The following is a 26,773-nucleotide window of genomic DNA, read 5'->3' as shown; positions in this document are numbered from 1 at the left end:
AAGGGTTATTACAATTTTGAAATCCACTCTTTTCTATTGATAAATAAGATTTTGTTAACATTTCAAATTCAAACCTAAATACATTTCGCTAGCTGCGACAACTAAATGACTTGTACAAACGTTGGGATTTTAGTAAAAGCATTTTATAGAATAAGATCGATGCAGAAGCATTGGTTTCAGTGAAGTATTTTTAAATTGACTTTGTTTGTGTTTTTAACGTAATTATTTTTTTCGATATGTTCAAAAAGGAGAATATGTTTGGGTGTGTTCAGTGTTTAGATAGATGTGCTTTAAAGGATGAAATATAAGTGTTTAAACCTCCAAAAGAGAAAGTAGATTTTTCAACAAGAAAGGTATTTGCTTATGAATATAATTCAGGTTGGTTCGTTTAAACCATTAAAAGCTCTGTTGTTCAGAAAGCTATCAATTTATTTAAAACACTCTCGAGTCCGCTTAATGAGTCAAATTCACTAGTACTAAGTGTCTAGTGAGTGTAAACTGAGGGTGCAAAATGGTATAAGAAGTTAGAGAAGTAACAATTCGCCCTGTACTTTTCATTGTATTATTAGAAAAGGAATCAACGCCCATAAGCACGTTTATTGTGTTAAATAAAGAATAACTTTAAAAAGAGACCTTTTTGATGTTGACTTTCAGAAAATACGTCTACTTTCGATTTCCGATTTTTATTCTTGACTATTTGCTGTAAATGAATTCTACTTTCGATATCGCGATAACAGTGTTTTCGCAACAATGAATTCGTCAATAACTAATCAACATTGTGTTACTAAAACAAACATATAGAATTGAAGCTATTACTAGCAAACCTAACTTTAAAACAATAGAAATATTACGAAAAACGCTTTTAAATCAATATTTACATCAAGATAATCTCGAAGCAGACAACACTTCTGCTTACGTATGAGCACTGGTCACCTCCCTTTGCGGGGAGCTGTTCAATTAATGTTGTACTTAATGCATAACTGTCGTTCATGCTGTCTGAAATGTATAAAACTATTGATTATTTTAACTGGTCTTGCTTGCAAGTGTACACGTTTGTAAAAAGTATAATATATCTGTAGTTCATGAAATTCTGCTATAGTTTCGGCAGTACTTAAGCACATCGTTGTATGTATATGACTGTTTACTATACTTGTAAAAATGTAATGACCATTGTACGGAGAGTAAATCTTCCAGATACAGGATTGTATCCTGTGCTGTTGAGTTGTCCTCTGCTGTTGAGTCGTCCTTCATCGGACACTTGTGATCAGATACTTCATATCCATTGGTGTTATAGCGCGAAGGTTCGACTAAGCAAAAAACAAACGTGAAAGCGAAAATCAACAGATAATTAATAAAAAACATATGGTATTGAGAATGTTGTTTTTAATTTTCATTTGATTTTCATAACAATTGCAAATAATTGTTAATCGTTGCAAACAAAATGTACGGTCCATTGACTTCAAAGTTAGCATGCAGCATCCACGTTTGCCGTCAAAAGCACTTTGTCCCGACAGTTATATGAGTTATGCTACCAAGAATAACCCGTGATTTAATTATTCGGGTTATATTAAATGGCGCTCGATATCCTGGGTTTCATCTTCCAAATTTCGATTTAATGGCCTCAGAAACTTCATTATTATAACCGACATACACATATTCATCAATGTTCAATTCTACTTCGTTACATCTGAGGCATTTGCTGTTTCTTGTATCATTCTATTTATATCACCTGTGTTCTCACAAAGCGAGAATGTGCTTAGAATTATCTATACATGATTCCTTTAATTAAACAAATAAACAAGTTTAGGTTAATGCTTTTCACGATCAATATCAAAAATCTACAAACTATATTATACTTCTGGGTGTGTCCCTTAATGAAATAAATAAAGAATCCATACTACCACAACATATTTATTCCCTTAATTAAAGCTGTTTTCGATTGCAAGTGATTGATATCATTTCTTAAAAATTCCTTAAGTGACATGAAAACATTGAATATCGTCGTTTAACTAAACTGTTGACTGCCCCCATAATAACTAACGTCAGTTGTTTACATTGATAAACCTGCTTGTGTTTATCATTTATAATTACTTTAAATATGGTTTAAAAAAGAGGTAATTTGTGAGTGTGTTCAATATTTGGATAAAAGTGTTTATTAAATGATTACAAATAAGTGTTTTAAGCGAAACAGAACAATAAAGGCGATTTAACTTAAACAAGGAAGTAATTTGCTTCTAAATACAATGCAGGTTGGTTGACCTTGGTTTTCAGTAATCATATTTACGATTTTGAAATTCACACTATTCATTTCATGAATTCAATGTTTGAACGTATTCGATTTATACCTTAGGTTATATTCACTAAATTTGATGGCTTGTGTTACCTTCAGTGCTAACGTTGGGAAAATAGTAAAAGGTATGTTACATTAAATAAGATCGAGGCGTACGTGTAAGATTTGACTTACTATTACTGTTATTTTGATATACTTTCTCTTGTCTAAAAGCTTTAATTATTTTCGATATGTGTAAATTAGTTTATTTGGAAGTGTGTTCAAAAAAGCGGAATAATGAGTTTTTAAATGATGACAAACAAGTGTTTTAAGTGTAACAAAGCTGAAAGGGTGATGCTTTTTAAATAAGAAAGTTATTAGCTTGATAAATGCACTGCAGCTTGGTTTCTCCGGTCTTCATAGACCATAGGGAAAGAAAAAGGGAATTATGATTTGAAATCAACGCTACTCATTCGATTGATTTTGATTTATTTAACATGTTTGACCCAGCCATTAAAATACGATTCAATAATCCGTGACGACTGAAATGACTTGTGCTAACGTTTTGATCGAAGTCATAGTATTTCTATATCACGAAAGACCGACGCAGAGTGCTTGTTATGTCGATAATTAATACTTAATGACTAAACCGAATAATTTTGATAAAAAAGGGTGTTACATGTATATTATCGACTAATTGATTTTAATAGCATGGGCAGTTGCCAGCCAGGGGTATATTTCATTCACTCAATACATGATTATATAGAATTAACATGTTTGCCAGTGCATTCAACAATACCGATAATGTGAAAGGACCGTTCAATAAGAGAAATGATGAGTCAGTTTATAATGCTCTGATCTGAGTGGTTTCCTCAAATTCATGTTCGTATTGTGGATCTAGTTATAAGCTATTTTACTTAACGGTCATAGTATTGTCTAGTTTAAAAGAAGTCCGTCATATTCATTTTATAGTATTTATTTATTCTGTATGAACTAAATATATATATATATATATATATATATATATATATATATATATATATATATATATATATATATATATATATATATATATACATGTGAAAATAGATACGAGAAAAATTGTGATTTACCCTATACTCAGGACGGTCTTAACCAACAGCACACATTCAGATAAATAATGCAGATATTGTTATAATATTAACATTTTTGTTATAGAAATCGCACCTGAGCATACTTGTAACCGCACAATTTGAAAACATCGAATTGAACACCCTTAAAACCTATACAATTCTAACTGACATGCCAATTTTGCTCATGTATTCATATATTCAAATTGACGCCTTATTTACTGAACGCACTAATTAAGAAGCGCATAAAAATCAAAACCGAACGGGTTTATTTCCCCGTCAAAACATATTTGACAGCCATTTGGCATGTAAACACAAGATGCGTTTTCAATCGGTCATAAACGATTGGTTAAGACGTTATCGAGCTTCCATATATAATTATAGGTATGTTTACTGTTGCTGCATTGTGCATTAGTATCATGTTATGGATTGTCCTACTCTTGATCTCATGGCGTTGACATACAATCAGCTTCATGTAAACAGGATGCGTGTTGGGTTTGTGCGATACATGATAGGGACAAAATAAAGTTTAGATTATAGCTGTACTAATCGATCAAAAATTAATTCAAGGTATAACTGATACTCTTCCATCATGACATTTTCAAACGTATCATTCAAATATCTAAAACATGGGTGTAGTTTTACATGAAAATATAATATTTGATGGAATCGATCGTTCCACAGTCCAAAATTTGAAACGCAGAAACGCATATTAAACCTTTATGATTTACGATTGATAAAGTGATTGGCATGGCGTTAAGGTCCTAATAATAATTGTTTTCATTGACAGCGTTACTAGCAGTTAGCTTTTTAATAAATTCGTTGTTATTGTTTTGTATTCTCATGATCCTGATTATCATTTCAATATTCTTAATTTCAGGGATACATGTACTTGAATGACGATGTAGTGATGACTATGAACCAATAGATCGACCCAAAACAATAACTCAAATTAACTCTCGCATAAAAGAACGTTTTGGTTTAACTCAATATATGTTGAACCTTCATAATCATATGACATGGCATCAAAGCAGATTCAGTGTGAAATGTGCGGTAATGAAAATGCAGTTGGATATTGCAAAAGTTGCGGATACGTTGGTGAAACTTGTGCAGATATTCACAAGACAGTAAATGTTTTTCAAACGCATACTGTCATTATGCACGAGGCTGTTAAAATGCATGAGGATGGTACAGAAAATCCAAATGATATATTGCGGGACATCACAGAAGAAAGATGTAAGCAGCATCTGACAGAAAAGGCGATATTTCTTTGTAAAATTCATGATTCCACGATTTGTGGCCGATGTCTTCATTCGGAACATCGTTCTTGCGTAGAAGAAGTCGTTGACTTGTTGCATGAAGTAGTTAACATTGACTGCGAGAAAGTCAACACAATGAAGTCATTATTGATGGAAATAAAAAATGAGATTCTGCTTTTGAAAAATGAAGCAGAACACAGTAAGGAGAATTGCAATAAAAACGCTGATAAATGTGTGCAAGAATGTATGGGACTTGGAAATAAAATTAAACAACGTGTAGATGAATTGACAAGTGGCACTAGAAACGGAATAACGAAGAAACATAACGAAAACTTGACCACTCATTCGCATATCACTAAAATGTGTGATGAGAAAACCAAGTGGTGTCATGATGCAGAAAGTAAAATTGATAGTTTTGTTGATAAAAATATGGCTGGACACCTGTATCTAATGAACAGACATTTTGAGAAAGAGGTTTCGGACGTCAGATCCCACCTTAAAGAATTCAAACACAAACATACTTTTAAAGAGTTTGGCTTTAAGGAAAACGATGTTATACTAGAATGCCTGTTTCAGGATTTGGAGGAGGTTTGTGAACAACAAGAAGAAGTTAATGGGAGCGACGATGGAAATGCGAACGATGTTGTCGCATCCACCACAAAAATTAACAAGGTATCGAGTGTGATGTCGGTTGCTTATGTGCTACAAACTGTAATATTTTTTAACGGCCAAATGTCGCTTTTCATCCAAAAAGCACGTTGACCATCAGCAACAGTGTTTCCCAACTGTTGAATGATCAATTTCAATGCACTAAATGTTTAATGTATTCATAAATTTCAACTATGATTTCTATCTGTCGAATTATATAAGACTGCGTAACATTTTTTAAACATAATCATAATCCTACCCAGTCTGTCCGATTGGAAAATAGTTGTAAAACGTGCATCATTTTCAAAAGCCCATATACTGTTCTATATTTGAATGTTTGATTTCAGACTCGGCGGGAGTTCACCTTACTGTTAAGTCAAGTCAAGCAAGATTTAGATCAGTCAGAAAAGGTTTGTAAAAGTGTATCCCGCCATTGTACTTAAACATATGTTCTTAACACACACTACATTAAATAGATAAATACATGATTAGTTTATTCTTAATAGGTAATAGGGGGCATTATATTAACGCATGTTTTCTATCGCATTTCGAAGTGTCTTATTATATACTTTTTTTTAAATCTACATTGGTATTTGTCAAATTGTGTTTTTTTTTATTTTGGCTTTTGCATATCACACGAATACTAGTGTCCAAATCATTTAGGCCGCTTAACTGAAATATGATTAAATCATATTAATTCGTTTACCATTTAAAATACTATCTAATCGGATTTTCAAAATTAAAGACGGTGAAAGTCGCTAGTCTTTATTAGTTGCTGAAACTAGTATCTGTTAGGTAGCTTTATATGTATATCATATGATGATAGTAAGCGTTGTTAGTACTTAAAGTTAATTTAGATTATTATTCTCATGTTAACAGGCAAGGAATGCACTTTGTGATGAGCTGAAACAAGTGAAACAAGACAAAGATAATTCAGAAAAGGTGAGACCTGTTATATAAATATCCTAAGTCTTCGTGTACAGATTTATTCAGGGAAAGCAGGTATATTTAACCGTGCACATTAGTCCTTTCAATGAAACTAATATATTTGATAAATTATGTTTTGTTCAATTCTATAAGTTCGCAATAAAAGAAATAGTCTATGTGTACTGACAATATAACTCAACTAACTAAAAATTTCGCCATTATGATTTTAGAAAAGACAGATACTCGAACAAGAAATACTGAAAGCGAAACAGGGCATAGAGGAATTTGAAAAGGTGAGATAAACCTTTTCACAGAAACCTGTATTCCTTTATATAAGGTATTTGACTAATAGAAGTTATTCATGACGCTTTTTGACGCTGAGTAGAGTGGGCAATATTACATTAATCGAATATATTTCAATATATATTAACTTGTATAGAATAGTTTAGTAAACTTAACTTGTAACTAGTACATATGTTAGAATATTCGAACACGTATCCAGATGAGAAATGTGATAAGCTGCAACATGTTAAACATAACCAAGATAGTTTTGAGAATGTGATATTTTAAGAAACAAGTTTTATCAATCGTATCTTACATCTACAGGGATAGTTATTTTAGTTAAAACGCAATAACCCTAGCAAATAAATCTTTGGTATATGTGTAATTATTTGTTTCCATTATAATTATATTAAGCATTATTTGAACTATTGTTTCATTTGAAAAACTTGCATTGAATATGCAACAAGTGAAAACAAACTATATAAATAACTCGCTAAAGCTTTGACAAACATGTTGATAAAGGACTGGTATTAAGATTGTATGAGCGTCATTCCGCAATTATTTAATTTTTTTTTCATTTTTTTGCTTATTACTTTGTCTCAATTATATTATGCTTGGGTTAAAAAAATACATTTGGTTCGGGTTACCCTACGCCGACCCTACCGTTTTTATAGTGTTTTTTTTTAAACTTTTCACTTTGCAGTTGAAACCCTTAAATGCTTATACAGAAGATAACTTTATTACCATTATCCAATGATGAAAATGACATTCTTATATAAAGCCTATTAAAAAAATAAAAATAAAAAGAGCCTACCTACCCAACCTATTTTTTTAAAAGGATGTAACCCTAACCAAACAAATTTTGTTTAGGCCTTGTCGACAGGTTTATCTATTTAGGAAGAATTTTCATTAACTTACCCACAAATGATGCTTTTATTGACCATATGTTTAATAGATTAACATTCGTTAAGAATGTTGAACCATCTTTTGGTAAAAGAGATAACATATAATTTGCTACGTGCAATTCGAAATAAATTTTGAATAAATCCCTCTTTAAAAATCGGCATTTCCATGTCTTGTGATCTTATTTAAGCATGATTAATAGCTGAAACATGTTGCCATGCAAAAAACAGTTAAAAATGTTATTCATTAGATGAAATAAAGATCAACAAAATACTTTTTGAGAACTTTGAACTTTGAGATGGTAATTGCAGCAGATTTTAATATTTATTGAATGAGCAAATTGATATAGCTTTTGGATTTTTAGAAATTTAAACTTTTGTTTGGTCAGGTTATGTAACAATTATTGTGTTTGTAAGTAAACCTTAATATTCAATATTTGACTCTAACAAAAATGTAAAATGGCTGATCGTTTTGCTGTTTGTCTATAAACCTGAATTCAATGAATATTAATCGGAAAAACCCAGAAACCAAAAATGGAGCACAATCCTTGACTCAACTTTGCACGAAGCGAGAGACAGATAACGTACAAACAAGGACCCTGTAGAAAGACTCATAGCCTAAGCCTACCATACAATAAGCGAAAGACACATTAGGTACAAACAAGGGCCCTGTTAAAAGGCACAATACATAGGCCTTCCACAAACTAAACTTGAGGCACATATCGTACAAACAAAGGCCCTGTTGAAAGACACATAACCTAGGCTTACAACACACTAAGCGTGAGACACATAACGTACAAAGGCCCTGTTAAATGGCATAATACTTAGGCCTACCATACACTAAGCGAGAGACACATTATTTACAAACAAGGGCCCTCTAAAAAGGAACAATACCTAGGCCTACCATACACTAAGCGATAGACACAAAACATATAGACAAGGGCCCGGTTTAAAGGTGTAATACCTAAGCCCACCATACACTTAGCGAGAGACATAAAAACAAACAAGGGCCCTGTTTAAAGGTGCAATACCTAGGCCCACCATACACTTAGCGAAAGACATATAACTTACAAACAAGGCTCCTGTTGAAAGGCACAATATACCTAGGTCTACCATACACAATGCGAGAGACACATAACTTACAAACAAGGGACATCTTAAAATGCTAAATACCTAGGCCTACCATGCACTAAGCGAGAGTCAAATAACGTTAAAATACGGGCCCTGTTAAAAGGCATAATACCAAGGTCTACCATACATTAAGCGAGAGACACATAACGTACAAACAAAGGCCCTGTTAGAAGTCACAATACCTACGCCTACCATACACTAAGCGAGAGACACATAACGTACACACAAAGGCCCTGTTTAAAGGCACAATACCTTGGCCTACAATACACTAAGCGAGAGACACTTAACGTACAAACAAAGGCCCCTGTTAAAGGGCAAAACACTAAGGCCTGCAACACACTTAGTGAAAGACGAATAAAATACAAATAAAGGCCCTGTTTAAAGGCATTATTATGAGGCCCTACACTTAGCAACAGCTACACAAAATATAAATAAAATAAATGTATAAAGGATTAGTGCTAAGGCCTACCATGAATTAAGCGAGTGACACATAACGTACAAACCACAGTGCATTAAACACTTTTAATCAATACAATATGGGATAATCGCCTTAGATCTGTCCGAGAGTTACAAGTTCAGGCATAAAAAAGAAAAGCACACACTTGTAAGAGTCATTGGTCGTTCGAATGTGGTATCAGATCATTGTTCAATAGAAAATATGATAAAGTATTATCAATTGTTGCACATATTTTAATTTGTTGAATATTTTTCTTTATGTACATGTGTGTGGAATCGTATGTCGCCATTTAACCGAGCATGTAGACAATTTGTTTGATATATGATAGAACAATCGTTTGGTAATGTAACTAATAATTGCTTTAACATTTTTTTTCTAATATAAATGAAATATACAAAAAACATCTTTCCAATATTAACTTTCATATTCAACATACCGATTATAACTGATTGTGTGACGAAAATAATATGCTTAGTAAAATCATTAACATTCTATGAGCTGCTGCATTGCCCACCAATGTATTAAATACCTCTTGATGAAACAAAATAATATTTTGTGAGAGTATACATGTATACATACTTTTGCTTACCCGCTGGATTTGTCGTTGTCACTGTGCAGATTGTATTTTATGTTTCTTAATCTACAAATATAAGACACGCTAGTAGGGTCATAGTAAATAGTTATAAATTTAACTTCAACCTAGCTGGTCTTGTGATTCCTTTTTACTAAAACTAAGGAAATGTCTCTTTGGCCACCTGATTGGACTCTTGTTAAAACTGTAAAATTGGAATATTGAATAACATACGGTCAAATTAGTTTATGTCTTAGTTTTGTCGTGAACCTGGTCCCATATATTCAGCTTTAATTGTATAAAATACAATAGTTATCATTATCCATATCTCACGTCATATTATCCTTTCACGATTGCAGAAGGAACTGTGTGATAAGCTGAAACGAGTGAAATACAACCTATATAATTCAGACAAGGTGTAGCCTGTTACAATCAATTGTTTTGAAGATTTAAAGGGAAGGCAATATAACTGAACCATTTGAATGAATTATATGTTGCAAGACAAGAAATGGATTAGTCATTTTTATAGAAATCGCTAATGTTTTGCCGCTATGCTTTCAGACAAGGAAGGGGTTTGAACAAGAGTTACTGAAGGCGAAACAGTGTATAGAGAAATATGAAAAGGTAAGATATCAATACAAAGGTGTATTTAGTCAAATAGATGCATAAATATATGACATTCAAGAAACCTAAGCTGACCGGTCAAAAAACTGAAATCCAAGCTATTCTAGTTTCTAGTGTAAACTATAAAGAATATCCTAGAAAACGTAACTGATTCAGTTCAGATGTGTAAGATCATTTTACACGTTTTCAGACAAGGAACATGCTATGTGATGAGCCGAAACGAGAAAAAACATGAAGTAGATGAATTTTAAAAGATGAAAGCTTCACCATTATGTTTAATGAATCAAATCTTAGACAGGGAGAGTACTTGTAGTAAATCACGGAGTAAAAACATGCTTATTCCGGTAGACAGGCGGTCATTTGTATTCCCGACAAAATAAAAGCAATCAATAATAGTGGTTTTATCTAAAATGTTGGCTTCTTGAGTGAAAATCAGCTGAAAATTGATGAAAATGTTCTACTTTCGTTTGTAAACATGCATGTGTTTGATGAGAGAATCGGTCTTATAACTCCATAAAAATATGTTAATAAAATAATCGAAATACGTATGAAGATTAAACACATTTATATGGCACTGCATTTCCGGATAAGCCCTCATAATTGTGATATTAGATAAAATATCGAGTCATACTTACGTTTTATGATGGTGTCCGTTCCTTTATATGTGGCATACATTATGGGTTTAATAGTAGGATCAATAATGAAACAATAATTATAACATTTCCGGAAACTTAACAACATTGAGATTACGGTTAGAACCATCAGTATCAGTGCTCTCCATTGTATCAAATAAAATTCGTCAAATCCCTTAGAGGCGAAAGAACAGTTCATGACAGTGGTATGCAGTTTTTCGTTCATAACCAACAGTGTACCAGGCAAGGAATAAGAAGCATAACACCAGCAAAATCATCGATGCAATCACAGCATTCTTTTGTGTGAGTTTCGTTTTAGCGCAAACTGGGCATCTGATCATTAAGTCTTTTCGTCGTTGACAAGACCAGTAACCAGACGGAATAGCCTGCAGCTACTTAGGTTATCCATGACACTGTCTTACAAAACACCGTATGCAGGTTTTTCACTCGGATTGTAGTTCTGTAGTCAATCATGTTGGTGAAAACAGACGACCATAAAAAAGTTAGGTCAGAAAACGAAAGACAGATTAAATAGACGCTGGTCGAAAACTTACTGATATAGGGCCGTTTAAGGACCATGATATCGACGATATTTCCACAAATTCCAGTGATAAGAAGTAAAACCGGTACAGTTTTCCACAGCCAATATCTCGAATGGCATTCAGGGAAGGTTTCCGAAGAACATCTATCCATTTTGATTTTTTTAAACACCTTATGTAATTGTCGTATACACTTTGGTTTATTTGTTGAACCTTAAGCAATGACTGAATGATTCAATATATTTACCGTTGCCAAAAATATCAATCTCACCTTCATTTTGATAATTTAATATTCATAAATCACACTTATCAAGGAACGTGTGTATCCCAGTATGAGCTATAAATGTATCAGGAAATTTCTCACCGTTCTATCACGGTATTTCAATTTGGTTGCTCTGGTCACAATAAATAACTGATTAGAATTATATTGCAATTAAAGGAAACTGCAGTTAATTGACCAATTTTTTAATACATATTTAATAAATAAAAATTCATTTAAAGCACGTGCTTATGTTATATCCAGGTCGTGGTTAACGTCTTCAAATAATTCATTTGTGAATAATTGTTATGCTTTCATATTATCGTCACTCAAATATTTGTCACGTTGAACTATGTTTCCTGACTACGGGGATACTTTCCTTTTTTGTAATACATATATAAAACACATCGTTTTCATCTTGGGTACACTGACATCAACAGTGTCCGAATTATTTTTTTTGTCAAAAAATCTTGATATGTGTATTATTGCCGTCATCTTTTCCTATGTTAGCATGACATGATATGTATTATATGTTAAAATAAAGAGGTTTTTCAGTCGATTGATTTATAAATAGCGTTATCTGGCACAAAACTGTTTATACTTGTATATCGCTGCGTTTGGACATAGTTCAATAACGTATATTGGTGCGAACCATGTCCTTCGTTAATGTAACGAAATAGATTCCATATTTCTTGTTTACACTTTCGTTCTGTACATCTTAACAGTTAGAAAGTATATTCAGTAGAACATCGCTATTTCGAACACCAATAAACCGAATTAATCGGTATTTCGGTCCCGATTTTATTAAACATCGCTTAACATAATGCAAAAATACAATGGTATAATGCAGCCATTTGAAATTACACGACACAAATAATTTGTGACGCCGGTAGAGTAGAATTCGGATGCGCCTGATTTCGGAGACAATCGTTGGTGGAACTTTTTATCTCAATGTTTATTTCGAATAATCGTTATTTCGAAGAATTTAGCTGGGTCCCGACGACTTCGAAATAGCAATGTTCTACTGTAGTAAAGTGAGTAAATTTATGATAGTGCAACGAAGTAAATTCCTTTTTACCTTTAAACTTTACTTTTCCAGCACATCAGTGGCATCGCGCTATATTCATGTGAAAAATGTTTATATATCTCAGTTGGTAACACGATTTTTTATCAAGTTTTGTTCTGCTGTTGTCATGACATCCAATTGCGATTTAATTATATTCGCTATTTTTCCCAGTCAGCCACTCCAACTCATCTCGGGGATGAGAAAATAAGTCACAAAACGGCCTGCTTCCAACAACTTCTTAAAAATAAAATTAAACTGTTCCCCAGAATAAAAACAATAAAACTAAACCATTTTGCTCCAAGGTTCCTGGAGTCAATTACATGAAATAAATAAATGCAAATCATCTTATCGCATTTTGCAGGTGTAAGTTCTGATGACGTGTTATAAAACAGCTCGTCATTCGAACATTTGTCTTGACATATTGGAGAAATGTATTATTCACCACCTAGTGCAAATTTGTAAGGTCGCGAATTTATAACCAAGCGATAAGTTTTTTAACGATGCATTTAAACCTTCATTTATTGGCTAAGTTAACTATAACCTTCGTGCAAATACTAATATTTACACCTCAACTTCCATTCCTTAAATGAACTGCCTTCCGGCAATTGCGTTCAACAATTGATGAACGCATCATCTTCGGATATGTTCGGATCGTAATTCACTGCATAACAATGTACATGAAAGCTATTGATATTGTCATTGGTTGTATTGTGTCTGCAGGTCCCGTAAAATATAGATCAACATTTTTAAAAGTGTTAGTTTATTATATTTTAAATATATTGGTACCAGAAGTGTTTCAATTTAACGTTTCAAAATGATTTTAAGTGGTTGATCTTTTCCCGCGTTATTGTGACGTCATTTGAAAAAAAATGTTTCCGGTTATAGTCGGGTCGTTCTATTTACAGAATGGGTAAGAACGATAAAGAACATTACAATGTTTTAAAGCTGAGTTTATCAATGACAATAACACTGAAAATTAACTTACATTTCTCGAAGTAATACTTAACATACAATACCGGGTTGACGAAAAGGCACGTGTAAAGTAGTGTCGTGATACTAATGATACTTTTTGGTACAAGATTCAAAATAATTATTCAAGTTAAATAAAACAGTTCGTTAATGAATTGACCCTTACAATAAATCGATTTTTTTACAATCTGAATAAAATTCAATTGGTCCACAAATAAGTGCATGCACTTGGTAACGGTAAGTTACAATACAACTTGTATAATATTCTATAGATTCAAAATTCAAAAGTGCAAGCATGAAATTGATCAGGGGAAATATTCAATTTTCAACGCTTAACTCAATCGTATCGTCATACATGACATACTCATTCACGATATAGTTTACTAATTACTACAGCGCAATCCGGACCAGTATCATTGGGGATCACCGTTCACATGGTAAAGTTGCCCATATGAGATATCGTAAGATTTTTGTTGCAAATAATCGAAGTTTGTCACCATGAATAATAAGTATAGCATTAAAAAGACATCTAGGTATACATACCGCAACACAACTGTGGTTCTTGGCTTAAACCATAAGACACCTGGTGTTTAAACCATGACCCACAGTAATACAAGTGAGTTGTCGCTCATGAACAGGATTTAATACAGTTATTTAATACTAAAGCTTGTAAATGTCAAAAACTAAATTCTGAATCGAGGAGTTTATTTGTCAGTCATTTTAAGAATTTGTATACACATCTGAGATGCGCTTGTTTTATTCGTTTAAAACAGGGGAGGCCATTGGTTATGGAATCCAAGAAAATCCTGTATGCCAAACGTGACTTATTTGCATTCCATTTGAGCCACAAAGCTATTGCTATTAGAGCTCTTTTTCTTTAATTTGAAGAAATTATTTTTAATGCTGAAAAGTTTCGTCATACACTTATAACTATAACTATTACACAACAAGTATACAAATATCCACAGATCACTAATTGTTAGTACAGATAAACTGCTTTACCTTGTACACAAAACTACTATATCCAGTTCATGTAATGTGAACATATCACAGCTGTATCCTAATAATGAGAAATTTTCACAGAAAAAATATGAGATGAACCTTTCTTTTGATAATATGAATTATTCGTACTGTTTAATTCAGACACATGCAAGTCCAATTGAAACACTTATTAATGCTAATTTTTTGATATAATCTACCACTATTAAGATCAGATACATTTCTGTCCATTTTTTAATATTTAACCTACAATACATTATCCTACACTGTGCTCAATTCGTTCACAAAGGCTTTTAAGCTTTATTTTTATCTGAAATTCCATCTGATATAACATTACTTATTATTAAATATATTACGCGCATCAGTACATTGGCAATATTATTACGCACTCTATGACTTTGCATCTCGTCTCTTCTAAAAGAGTCAGAGCAAAGCATTGGAACCTGAAGAAAAATAAAGTTTTGTAATTATCATCATAACTATTTATAAGATATATGTATGATTTAGTTAAGACCTTCTGATACGTTTATTACGAAATAAATGAAATATTTAACCACAGTATTTGATACATTTATTTTGTTGGGTAGACTACTGAATTGTTCACATGTTCTCGTAATCTTATATTATCTAATTTAGAAAAAACAAAGAATTGCCAGGTGTATGTTTATATCAGAGTTTTGCATGTGTATTTAATACTTGTTTGACAGTCCTAACATCATAACAGCCTTGACAATGCTGATGGCACAGACGGTGTAAAGGTTTGACAGTGATGTTACGTGTATACGTTCCGATCCGTTATCCAGTATGTCTCAGTTGTTAAGCCAAGTTATTGTTGTTTTACATTAAGTAAATATACGTTAAGCCGCAAGACACGCCATTAGTTATTGCTAATTGCATATGGTCCTATTATACTTGTAAAATATATTATATCAATTTGATTGGTTTAAGTTAATATCGTACTAATTATCATTTTCTTACTATTGTGCAATAGTTTATTTCTAGTATGATGATTATTCACTTAATTTAACTTGTTAACCCCATGAGTTGGCACAGCCTCAAAACATACTTTTATAAAGTCAGAGTAATGGTTGTTGTACTCAATCATAGTTAACATTTTGCCCTTATTTGTTCGACAATGAAATCGCTGAATTGCGTTTGAATTTTGAAAGAAATTATGTTTCTCATGAAATTGGTATGGAAAATAAGTCAGATATATCTCCCTTATTCACTCTAAATGATCTAGCTCTAATTGCGTACGAGACAAAATAGGTGATTTGAAAATGCTTTTTTGGTTGCAAATCGCCAAATATTATTTCGTAATATTCAGTCAACTCTTAATTCCTATTTAGAAGAACAAAATGTAGTCGTTTGTAATGTGACTAAGTTTCAGTGAAAAAAATCCATATCAAGGCAAATCCTTTTCGTTCACATTATTCGGTTGAATGAAACAGCTATCGAAATCAGTATTACACACACACAACTCGCATGTTGTTAATAAATAAGAAAGATTATTGGTGTCCGAAGCAATCAAAATAAGTTGGTTATTGTGTTCTTCTCGCAAAGTCGTCATTATATACACATCAGTGTAGTTTTCAAATCAATATCGGTGTCCTACAAAGTTCAATACTTAAGAACACTGTTGGAAACTATAAAGGCTGTGCTGTTTCCCACCCAATGCCGTTTGAATATGTTTATGTGAGTTTAAAGTAATGAATGTATGAATTATGCTTCAATTTGTAGTTCTGTCTATTTTGATGTTCAAAGAGAAAGCCTGGATAAACAGAAGTATAACACCATCGTTCAGGTATAAACTTAGATGAACAACATGCTTGCTAACTCCATTCACTTTCTGCAAGTGGGGTGGCCTTAAACGTATGACATACATGTGACAGTTTGCTTTACTAACTTTTCATTTTTAAAGATGTGCTGCTTGTGGAAGGAATTGTTGTTTTTAGATAAGGTGTAAAGAACGGTCAATAATCACTCTACAAGCACCTTCTTATTATAATCATTTAGTTATTCTGAAAGTGTAAGTATGCGCATGAGTATCCGAATAAGTAAAATAAGTAAGTATTAAATGTCGCATAGTCCAACTCATGGTTCGTTTACCACGCAAGACTCAATTTCGTCAACTCCTGGAACGTCGATTGTCTTTGACCTGACTTATACTTTGCTACTCGTTGGCACGATGTTGCGCGAGAGTGTGGTTTTGTAGTGTGGGGGAAACCGGAGTGCCCGAACAAACCCACTTGTCCGGCTTGGTGACCACCAACCAAACTCACATGCGCCCAGACCGGGTGAATTCTGGTTAACGTGGTGAGAAGCGAGTGCGCTAACCACTACGCTAACCAGAAAACCTGATTGTGTTTGTGTTCATGGTTATACTTCTCTTTGTATTTCTGATATGTAGCATATAGATATGGAATTATTGTTTGTTTCCATGTTATTTTGATTTGATTCTATCAATTAATTATTTAATTAAACAAGCCCCAACGAAGAAAAACTTTCATAAAAGGAGCGATATTCAATACTCATATTATATGTATCCACTAATAAACATAAATAAATATAGTATCATTGAACATGAGACGTGTGTTTTCGGCTCCTGTATATTTTCCGAATTCGGTAAATATACCTGAGGTTGCTGTTTTCCCTTTTTTAAGTTAGGAGATATATTTTCCCAATAAAGGTCGTTTTGAAAACTTTGAACTAAATCTAGCATTAAGTTCACTTTAATTCGAACATGTGTATAGCGATGTGAGTTGGCAGTAATTAGACCTATTTTCTATGAACAATCTGATATTACAATGGTTATATAAATACACAAATACATAGAACAACTTGAGAATATCTTTCCTCACTGAATTTTATTTATTATATTCAATTAATTTGATCAATCTGATATTACAATGGTGTGTATGATGTGATCAAGCGATTTAATCCACACCATTGTTGCTATTTCCGTTTGTCGAAGTGTAGCAAATTGTCTCATAAGGATGTATTAGCAAAAGTTGTGACTAAATTAAGTGAAAGTTCTTCAGATATACTGTGTCATCATTATCCAGACTAATCATTGTCGTTCCCATTCTTCGGTTAAACGGAAACTCTCATATATAAACACAAACTGCAGTATCCTATACATTGTTACGCAAGGCCCATAAGCTAGGGAATTAAATACCAAAATATATATACTGTTTAGATAATAAACAAGCATGAATGTTATAAATGAAATAAGCTCTAACAAATAACAAAGAAAAAATGGATAAAAAGGAGATAAAAAAGTTTCGATCCAGAGCAAGATTTGACATCATTGCAGCTTAAGTTCTCAAAAAACATAAAGGATCTGTCACGTGTCGTCACATAATTTATTCAACACACAGAGTTCAGAAATGTATCAGAAGGCGAGCCTTTGCTTAAAGCTGCATATAATGTTGTCATCATACATAAATGATCTACCACGTGTCGTCAACTATTTTATTCAACACACATAATTCAGAAATATATCAGAAGGCGAGCCCATGTTTTACAGATGAAGAACACAATTTTTCCTCACACTTTATAGAAGTATAAGTATGTTTACTGTTCCTTCTGAGGTAGTGATGTTAGTCATGATATGGAATTTCTGTCTCTAGATGTCAGGGCGTTGACATACGATCAGCTTGCTGTAAATCTGATGCAATGTATGTAAGGGAACACCTTATGTTTACATAACAACGTTGTATGTTAATGCGGTGTTTCTGTACCTATCGATCAAACATATAGGTATAATATATACTCTTCTTCATTCTACTATCTTTAACATTGATGTAGATATACATTAAAACACTCAAAAAAAAAAAATCGATCGTTAAATATCCAATATCAAAAACGCAGAAATTCATATAAAGATATAGCTATTTGCGATTGAAACAAAGATCGATACGGAGTTAGACTGTTAATTATCTGTTTAAACGTAATTTAATCACAACTTAACATGCCTCTAGCTTTTTATACACTTTATTTTCTTGTTATCCTCGTGATCTTGCTCATTATATATGTATTGATATTTTAAGTGATAAATGTGATCATATGACAAATATGATGTTTTATGATGATATGGTGCACTTTTTATTAAAACACCCGCATGTGTTACCCACGTTTCTAAACAATTTGGAAATTCTGAATTTTGTCAAAATTAAGTAACCATTCTTAATATTTTATCTTTAGTTTTGTTATGGCTCTGACTTGTCATTCTAAATTCGGTTGGTTAAATTTAAGTTATCGAAAGAAAAAGTTACATTGAACCTTTCACATTAGGCTAAACCTAACCTAACTTATCGCGTAACAGTTGAAGTGTTGCGCAAGCAACAACACTATGAAATTCATTAACACTTATAATGGTATAATTATGATATACTGACACAATCGTAAGCTGTATAGGTTTAAACACAAATCACGGTCCAAAGGGATTGAGGTTAAAACGTTTAGGAAAGCCAATTATATCAAGTTACCCAGCATGACCCGCTTATGTCTACAACTCAACAAAAAACATCTCTGTTGTGTCTATAACAACAACAGTACCAAAACAGCTTATTGTTGCCTTATCTGTCGGTTGATAGAAAATTTAAGCTGATGTTTAATTCAAGTAGCTTTTTTTTCTTTAGATAAGAACTTATAACAGGTTAAAGACGAGCATACCTGGCCCAACATTTGGTACGCAGCCGACATCCTTTCTTCGAGTATAAAACATGTCAAAAAGGCAAGTTGTTTATTGTATATTGACGGGCACAGTAGGCGAGCCTTGTATTACGGTGTTTAAGCGTAATGATTAGATATTGGTAGTTATGATAAGGTATCAAACATGTTCGAATCGGTACGAAAAAAATATTGTCATAAAAACTTATCATAACTATACTCATTTATAGACCGGAACAAGATTTGGATACCTGCCACACCAGTATGAACAATTGAACTCTGACAAAGTGATCTTCATTGAAAAGTATTTAAATACAACGGGAAAACAACGGCAAATCAGGGGGGTGTGGTGTTTACTATTAGCTAATGTCTCGATTAAAGATCAAGCCTATCGTGCATGTAAAACAACATATATTTAATTGATTGCAAGTACATCTCACTATCTTCCATTATATTTAATTAAATGAAACGTAATGTACAATATACTTTACAAAGTAGCAAAAGGACGTAAAATAAAGTGGGGTTTAACGTAAAGTGTAGGTCTCATCTCCTAACCCAACTGTTAATAGTACTCAGTCTTCCCTCTAGTGAGACGTTGAATAAGCCGGAGATCGATTGCAACGTGTTTATTGAGTAGTGATCTCTTTTTGTGGTAGTGATCCTTCACAACATAACCCAGGTGGAACTCTACCTTTATATCTAAATAAGAACCAGATGTTACCGGGAAACGGTTGTGCGGCGATTCATTGCCAGCTTAACAATTGGTTCAACAAGTTAGCAAATTGTTCACTATTGGTGAACAAATATGCGTGTCCCCTGGTTCATATTCCAGACTGTAATTTGCCTGTTTCATTCAATTTAGTAGCAGACCCAGACGTTTTTTTGCAAATGTTTGCCACTTAAGCAAGTGCTTCCCAAACTGTAAACCTATATGCGATGCGGTAGGCAGACGTATCTCGTAAACACCAAGTAGGTGGTTATCGCTAACTTTATCCGATTGAGTACCAAACCGAACTTACCATGAAATATAATCATTTTTGCAAGTCCTTTTAACTATTTACGAGTTTTCTCAAATTGGTGGTTTATATGGTTTGGTAGGAGTGCCTCACACCATAAAAACAGCTAATTGTAGACGTTAATCTGCCTCCTCCACGATAATGTACCGGGGAATGGATCGTGTTGCAATTTTTTTACCGTCTCTGCGTGTTATTTAAACGAGTTGACGAGTTTAGCTGAAGGGGGATATAGTGTGGTAAGTTGATGTGTCGTTCTGGGTGGTAATCTGAACCAGTTTAATTCGTTAAGTGAGAAATTATTCCCGTGGTTTGACTATACCAAATAAGAAAACTATATTTTTAAAACAAATCATTCTTTTTTAATAACAGATCGATCCCTCAATTTTCTAAAATAAGTAATCATATTTTTACCATTTTGCATTTATTGTCTTTCGTGGTAGTATAAAATACAGGCTTCAGTTACTTTAGTTGAGAAGCTCCTTCAAACGCTTCAACTTCAAAATGGATATATGGATATCTAAAGTAGATGCTTACTTGACAATGACCTTAAATTATGAAATTTATTAAAACGGAAATACAAACAATTGTATATTAATTTGAAACGCTTATTCATGATGTTAGTCATAGCGGATCCTGCAAAAAGCCGGTATGAGAATCTAACAGATTCTTAGAACATCGTAAAACAATCACTTCGAAATTTAACAATGTAAGGAAGTTTATGCTTAAGTTGTTCCATGTATTTGCGAATTTATAGAAAATCTATTTATGAGATATTCGTTCGTATGTTGTCAAATCAATACATGTATATTTATAGCAAAGGGGTGTAGATAAAGGCATTACAAAATAGACACACATATAAATGTTAGATTGAACGCTAAGGATGAATTCAAAGCATTTGGTTTGATAAGGGTCTATCACGACCTGCAGAATATTTTACAAATTGGGGTTTATTTTGGCATTATAGTTTTAAACCCATGAATCACTAAGCATTAAAGTTAAGATGAATTCATCAGGTTATGTACTCCGCCTGCTTAATTCTAGTATGTATCAGACCCAGTCGTATCGATTGTTTTCCAGATTGGTAACCTTTAGCATTTCACCTACTTTCCACTTGTGATATATTACTTCAAAACATTTAAAAAATTGTATTTTTTGATAATAAAGAACATCTTCCTAGCTTGATTTACAGTTTATATTTAAACTGAATATATATTTTTGAATTTCTTTATTTTGCAATTTCCGGGTTTAATTTTTTAGTGATCAGTGATTAAAAATGGAATTGTTCATACAGGAGAAAAAAATAATAAATAAGAATAATGCAATACAATAATCATTTGTATACTGTTTTATTTCAAAAACTTAATGCGTTTTTTATTGCAATAAAACATCAGTTAACAATTCTGTATAGTGACGTTAAGAAACAGAGGTCGTTAACATATTCATTAGCGTCATAAGCATACGCAACTGCTGCGTCTGAGTCCAATGAAGTCGGTTTTATGTTGAGTTTTGGTCGATCAAAATGTAGCTTGCATTTTTATTATTCATGTTTACAGATGAAGAAGTCCAACAACTCCGACAGCGGATAAGCCAGCCTCTTTGATTTCCTTATACTCCTTTACTTCTTCCCAAATCCTGCGTTTCAAATTATTATGATAAAAAGAGTATGCGCGGTACTCGGAAACAGTTAAAAATATTTGGTTTGCAGTTTCGAAATTCAGTTTGATATCATTTTTGCACAGGATTCGAGAAGAATAAAATCAAGTACTCGGTACGCAATAGGGGGTGGGGAGGAACACTTTACACACACAATCCAATTTAAATTGTCAATATTAATGATGGATGGTAGCTTTTTATGCCATAAACGAAACGTTATTATTTTGTGATACAATTGTATTTACATGTAAAGGATCTTTAATTACATCAACGTTTAATCATGACAGAAGGTTATAGCATTCGAATATCATGTTTACTATCTTATCCTTGGCAGATATACAATTGTCCCTTTTGTCAATAGTTGTGACAATTGAAATAAACATCGAAAACATATTCTACAAAAGGAATGTGCAAATTAACAAAATTCTTACGTGAAATCTTAACAAGTTAAGACAAAGGAAAATCTTCACCTGATACGAACTCGTCACAGGTTAGATATTTTCATGTGTTTTTATATAAATATATACACACATATTATATTGTTAGAACACTAACTATAAAAACATATTCATATAATGGCAAAAGAAAATGCAAGTTAATTTTACAACATTTATCGCATATTAATAGAAAAATGGTAAAATTATTTACAGATAACCAAAATAGTCAATCGAAAGAATACGTTCACCCTGTAGAGCAACGGAATATCCAAATCCGAAACCGACTAAATTTTGTCGTGATGTTTTGTTCAAAATGTCAACAAGACATCACGACAATATTTTACCGTTTCGAAGTTAAGAATATGTTATACAAAATATAACACTGCAAAACACGTACTTTTGAACGATGTTCATGTAATAGCACAAGAAAATGAAAATGAATTTCAGAGCACGTATTGTGTTTAAATATACATACAAAAAACTATTTATCGATACACATCAAAGGATTTCAACGAGTGCTTTTACCTTTGAGAGCAACGAAATATTTTGCGTTTCAAAAAACGCCTAAAGTCCGCATTAAAATATCCAATTATGTAAGGGTTGATACTTGTACTTGTACAACATTTGTTGTAATCAATAGAGTTAAGCAGGGAACGTACGATACAACATTTGTTGTAATCAATAGAGTTAAGCAGGGAACGTACGATACAACATTTGTTGTAATCAATGAAGTTAAGCAGGGAACGTACGATACAACATTTGTTGTAATCAATAGAGTAAAGCAAGGAACGTACGATACAACATTTGTTGTAATCAATGGAGTAAAGCAAGGAACGTACGATACAACTGAGGCGACAGTTATCCAACACATCATTTTTGTAAACATCAGTTGAATGTTCCTGTTCTTGTTCATTATTTCTTCCACTTTGTTGTCGCTTTTTTGAGATGGTAGCTCATCTGTGGTCTGTTTGTTCATGTCCAGAGTGGTTGTGTTGGTTGGCAAGAGTTTGATAAAACAATAAGTGACATTTGCATAGCATATATATTTAGCATATACACAAATATACAACCTCGAAATGTTCAGCGTTGATGAATGCTGAAAATACAATTATTAACTCAATGATTAGAGTAAGAAAACTTAGTGATATGCGATTGTTTTCTGCTAACGTGAATCAGTCATTTTTTACTTTTTACTACGATGCTTCTTCAAATCTGCTATAGAATAACCAAGGACTTTTCGCAACTGTATTCTAAAAGAGATAATTTATTTATATTTGTTGTCATTGTTCTTTCCGTTAAAATATATATCTGCTTTTCATTTTTAATAAAATAACCAGTATGGAAGCATGGAAGCAAACGTTGTTATAAATATGTATCCGAACTTTTATAAGTAATTGCAATTTTAGTTGTAAGTAATTTAATCTCGTTGATAGATAATATGTGTTGTCATACTCTCTCAATGTATGTTAAGGTTCCATGAAACTCGCCTAAAATTTAGGTTTTTCACTATGCTGAAATTCTGTTTTACTTCAAGTGTTGCATAGTTCTTCGATTTTAATTCAGGCACATTTTTTTTTAAATTGATGTAATGGAAAAATAAAGCTGTTTTATTATTGTGTTAATCTTTGCAGAGCTCGATTTATTTCCGAGAAGTACCATCTTCATCTTCCTACTTGTGTTCATCCATACGTTCACACATACGTTCCAATATTATCAAAATAAGGTATGATGAATAAAAGGGGGGATATGTGGCAAATGAATAGTAGAATGAATAAGGTGGATATAATATGAATAATAGGAGGGGTAAACGGTGAGAGTGAACGATGTGAACAGGTCAGTCAATGTTGAATTAAAGCTATCACTTTGTCCTGCAAATGCCTCACATGAATGTCCAACTAGAAACTTTGATACTCAAGTACTTCAGCATTTTGATTGTGGACGTGTTTGGAAGCGACAAAGCCTTTCGCGGGGGCTGAATCTTTTGTACTGCCAAGTCGCCAATCTGTATTGGTTCTTTACGTTTATCCTTTATCGTGACAATGCCATCACTTTTAAACGCCAAATTTACGTTTATATAATTCCGTAAAGTTGGTCCTTTATTTGTACAATAATTCCAAGCTTAGCATATTATTCGCTTAATACCACTTTATAACCTAACCTATAGAAAACAACAAATTCAATACTTTTCAATGGTATTATTTTGGAAGTCTCAGTGAAGCGATTTGGGAAACCGATACAGCATAAACTTGCAACATGAGCAAAAAATGTCTTATTAACAACATGCCTGACAAAAATGGAGCTTACAGACGTGGTCGACTGGCAGGGTTTACATTCAGATTAACAGAATATGTATCGTACCACTAGATGTCGGGCTTCATCATCCGTAAGCTCCTTAACAATTAGGTAAAAATTACATATCATTTATATGCTTCATGTACACGTACTATATCAAATTATGAAAGTGCCAATTACAACGCTATGTATACAAGTGAGAACAAAAAGATCATTCATATGATGAAATTGCATATTAACAGAAAACCTTCACCTTAAACATTTGTTTGTAATTTTACAATCAATTGTATCGAAGTGAGCGTATCGGCATACAAGCGCTGAATGACTTTACATTCATATGCGTACGGAATACTTTTGCATATGAACCACTTGTGCATATAAAACGCCATTTAGCGGTTATTCCATTACAAGGGAAAATAATTTTCTTCTAATTCGTTTCACTCAAACGCAGAAAATTATATGACCCCCTGACTTTTTATCATCCATCCTGCAGCTCAAGAATAAATCTATCCGTTAATACTATATCCATTGTCTTAAAGAAGAATATCTCCCTTTATTAAGTATACATGCACGTACATTTTACCAATATTTTGGCCACCAGCATCATCATATATTTATTTCAAAGCTTAGTCATATCGTATTTATACCATTTCCGACGACCTTGAGCCGATGTAACATTCAAGTTTCCTGATAATTGTGCTTCGTTTATAGTTACATTATCAATAGTCTGATCTGGAATTTCTTATTGATCATGTATGACACTCATCCAAAATGTAATGCTTTCAATCATATACATTATCTGGTTTCGCTGTTATATTATTTTCGTCTTAAAATATATGGCTTTAGATGTATCTGTTTAGATATAAATTAATATGCAAAGTCCATTGTTTACATTGCTTTTGAGGTATTCATTTCATCATATAATACCTGTGCCGCTATATTGGTTATTTTGTGGGGCAGTATGAAGGCACAATCTTAAAATAAAAAATAACAAAAATATGTATTTTATGACACTATGTCTTAATATCAATACTACTTTACGATTACAAAAAGCGTGACGGCATGTCTCTGACGCAATCAGTTTGAAACACATATTTGTTAAGGTTATGTGCGTCTATCGGTTTTGCAAAAATGCTTTCATCACGGTTAATGAACCATACGCCCGTGTCATTTTGATTGGAATGCTTTGTCATGCTTTTCTCGTCATTGGTATTGACCAGAACAATCGACCTGCACTGCATCCTAATATAGTCAGTTATACGAAACGTGTTTGAAGTCATTTAAATTTATTTCAACGTGGAAGTGCATACACAATCCAGTTGAGAGTGAAATCGTAATTCCATCGGTCTTCATTTGATGAACACATATTTCCTATCGTGATTGTATCTTCAAAAACAAATTGAATTTGATGAGGACGAGAAGATGTCCATGCAGTAAAAGTTAATGAACCTATATGGGTATATTCCTTTTCATGAGTTAAACAGGACACGACATGAACATTGAGAAATAAATCAAAATTAGATCAATTAAATATTAACTGTACCTTTTTACTCCTAGTCCGGTGTTTTATTTCGGTTTATTATTCAACCCTCATAATGTTATTAAGGTTACAAGAAACTTCAAAATGTTAAATAATAAACACGTACATTTCGTCAAAGAAAGATCATTCAGCCGTGCCTGATCATATAAATGTCGCCAAGTTTAGTTCTAATACTTGTAATCACTGCCAACATCTATGAAAAACGTGGGGCTACAACTATACCGTGTAAAACACTTGTAAATATCAGCACAAACAATACAGGTGCTTTTCAACGTATTTATGATGAACGTTCATAGTACATGGGCATTTATGACATCCGATTAGCTATTGAGGAGATGTATATAGTAATGTCGTCATCGGCATGTTAATACAGAACCAGATGGTAGCGCTCGTATATAACTGTCTCGAAAATTCTTAAGGAAGCAGGAATAAGCTAAGCTAACTGGTTTTGGTTTTGTTACATACGTGCACGATTAACATACTATCTTGACTTTAAAAGGACATTATTTTCGGTAACA

General features: G+C 32.8%; 1 protein-coding gene across 1 annotated transcript; it reads left to right on the top strand.

Moving 5' to 3' along the window:
• Window positions 1–2,033: 2,033 nt before the first annotated feature.
• On the top strand, window positions 2,034–10,224 carry LOC128241147 (uncharacterized). The gene is made up of 6 exons (XM_052958118.1): window positions 2,034–2,114; window positions 4,259–5,309; window positions 5,633–5,695; window positions 6,165–6,227; window positions 6,443–6,505; window positions 10,117–10,224. The coding sequence occupies exons 2-6, from the start codon at window positions 4,398–4,400 to the stop codon at window positions 10,222–10,224; spliced, it is 1,209 nt and encodes a 402-aa protein (XP_052814078.1). The 5' UTR covers window positions 2,034–2,114; window positions 4,259–4,397.
• The last annotated feature ends 16,549 nt before the right edge of the window (window positions 10,225–26,773 follow it).

The sequence above is a fragment of the Mya arenaria genome, chromosome 7, assembly GCF_026914265.1.
Source record: "Mya arenaria isolate MELC-2E11 chromosome 7, ASM2691426v1".
In the NCBI taxonomy this organism is placed as follows: Eukaryota; Metazoa; Mollusca; class Bivalvia; order Myida; family Myidae; genus Mya; species Mya arenaria.
Note: the sequence above shows the minus strand (reverse complement) of the source record. Positions and strands in the feature narration are given on the sequence as shown.

Bases quoted from the DNA above. Each gene is read 5' to 3' on its own strand.
- LOC128241147 (XM_052958118.1), top strand. From the start codon at position 4,398: ATGGCATCAAAGCAGATTCAGTGTGAAATGTGCGGTAATGAAAATGCA. The intron at 5,310-5,632 runs GTATCGAGTGTG...GTTTGATTTCAG, and splicing joins CCACCACAAAAATTAACAAG to ACTCGGCGGGAGTTCACCTT. The intron at 6,506-10,116 runs GTGAGATAAACC...CTATGCTTTCAG, and splicing joins GCATAGAGGAATTTGAAAAG to ACAAGGAAGGGGTTTGAACA.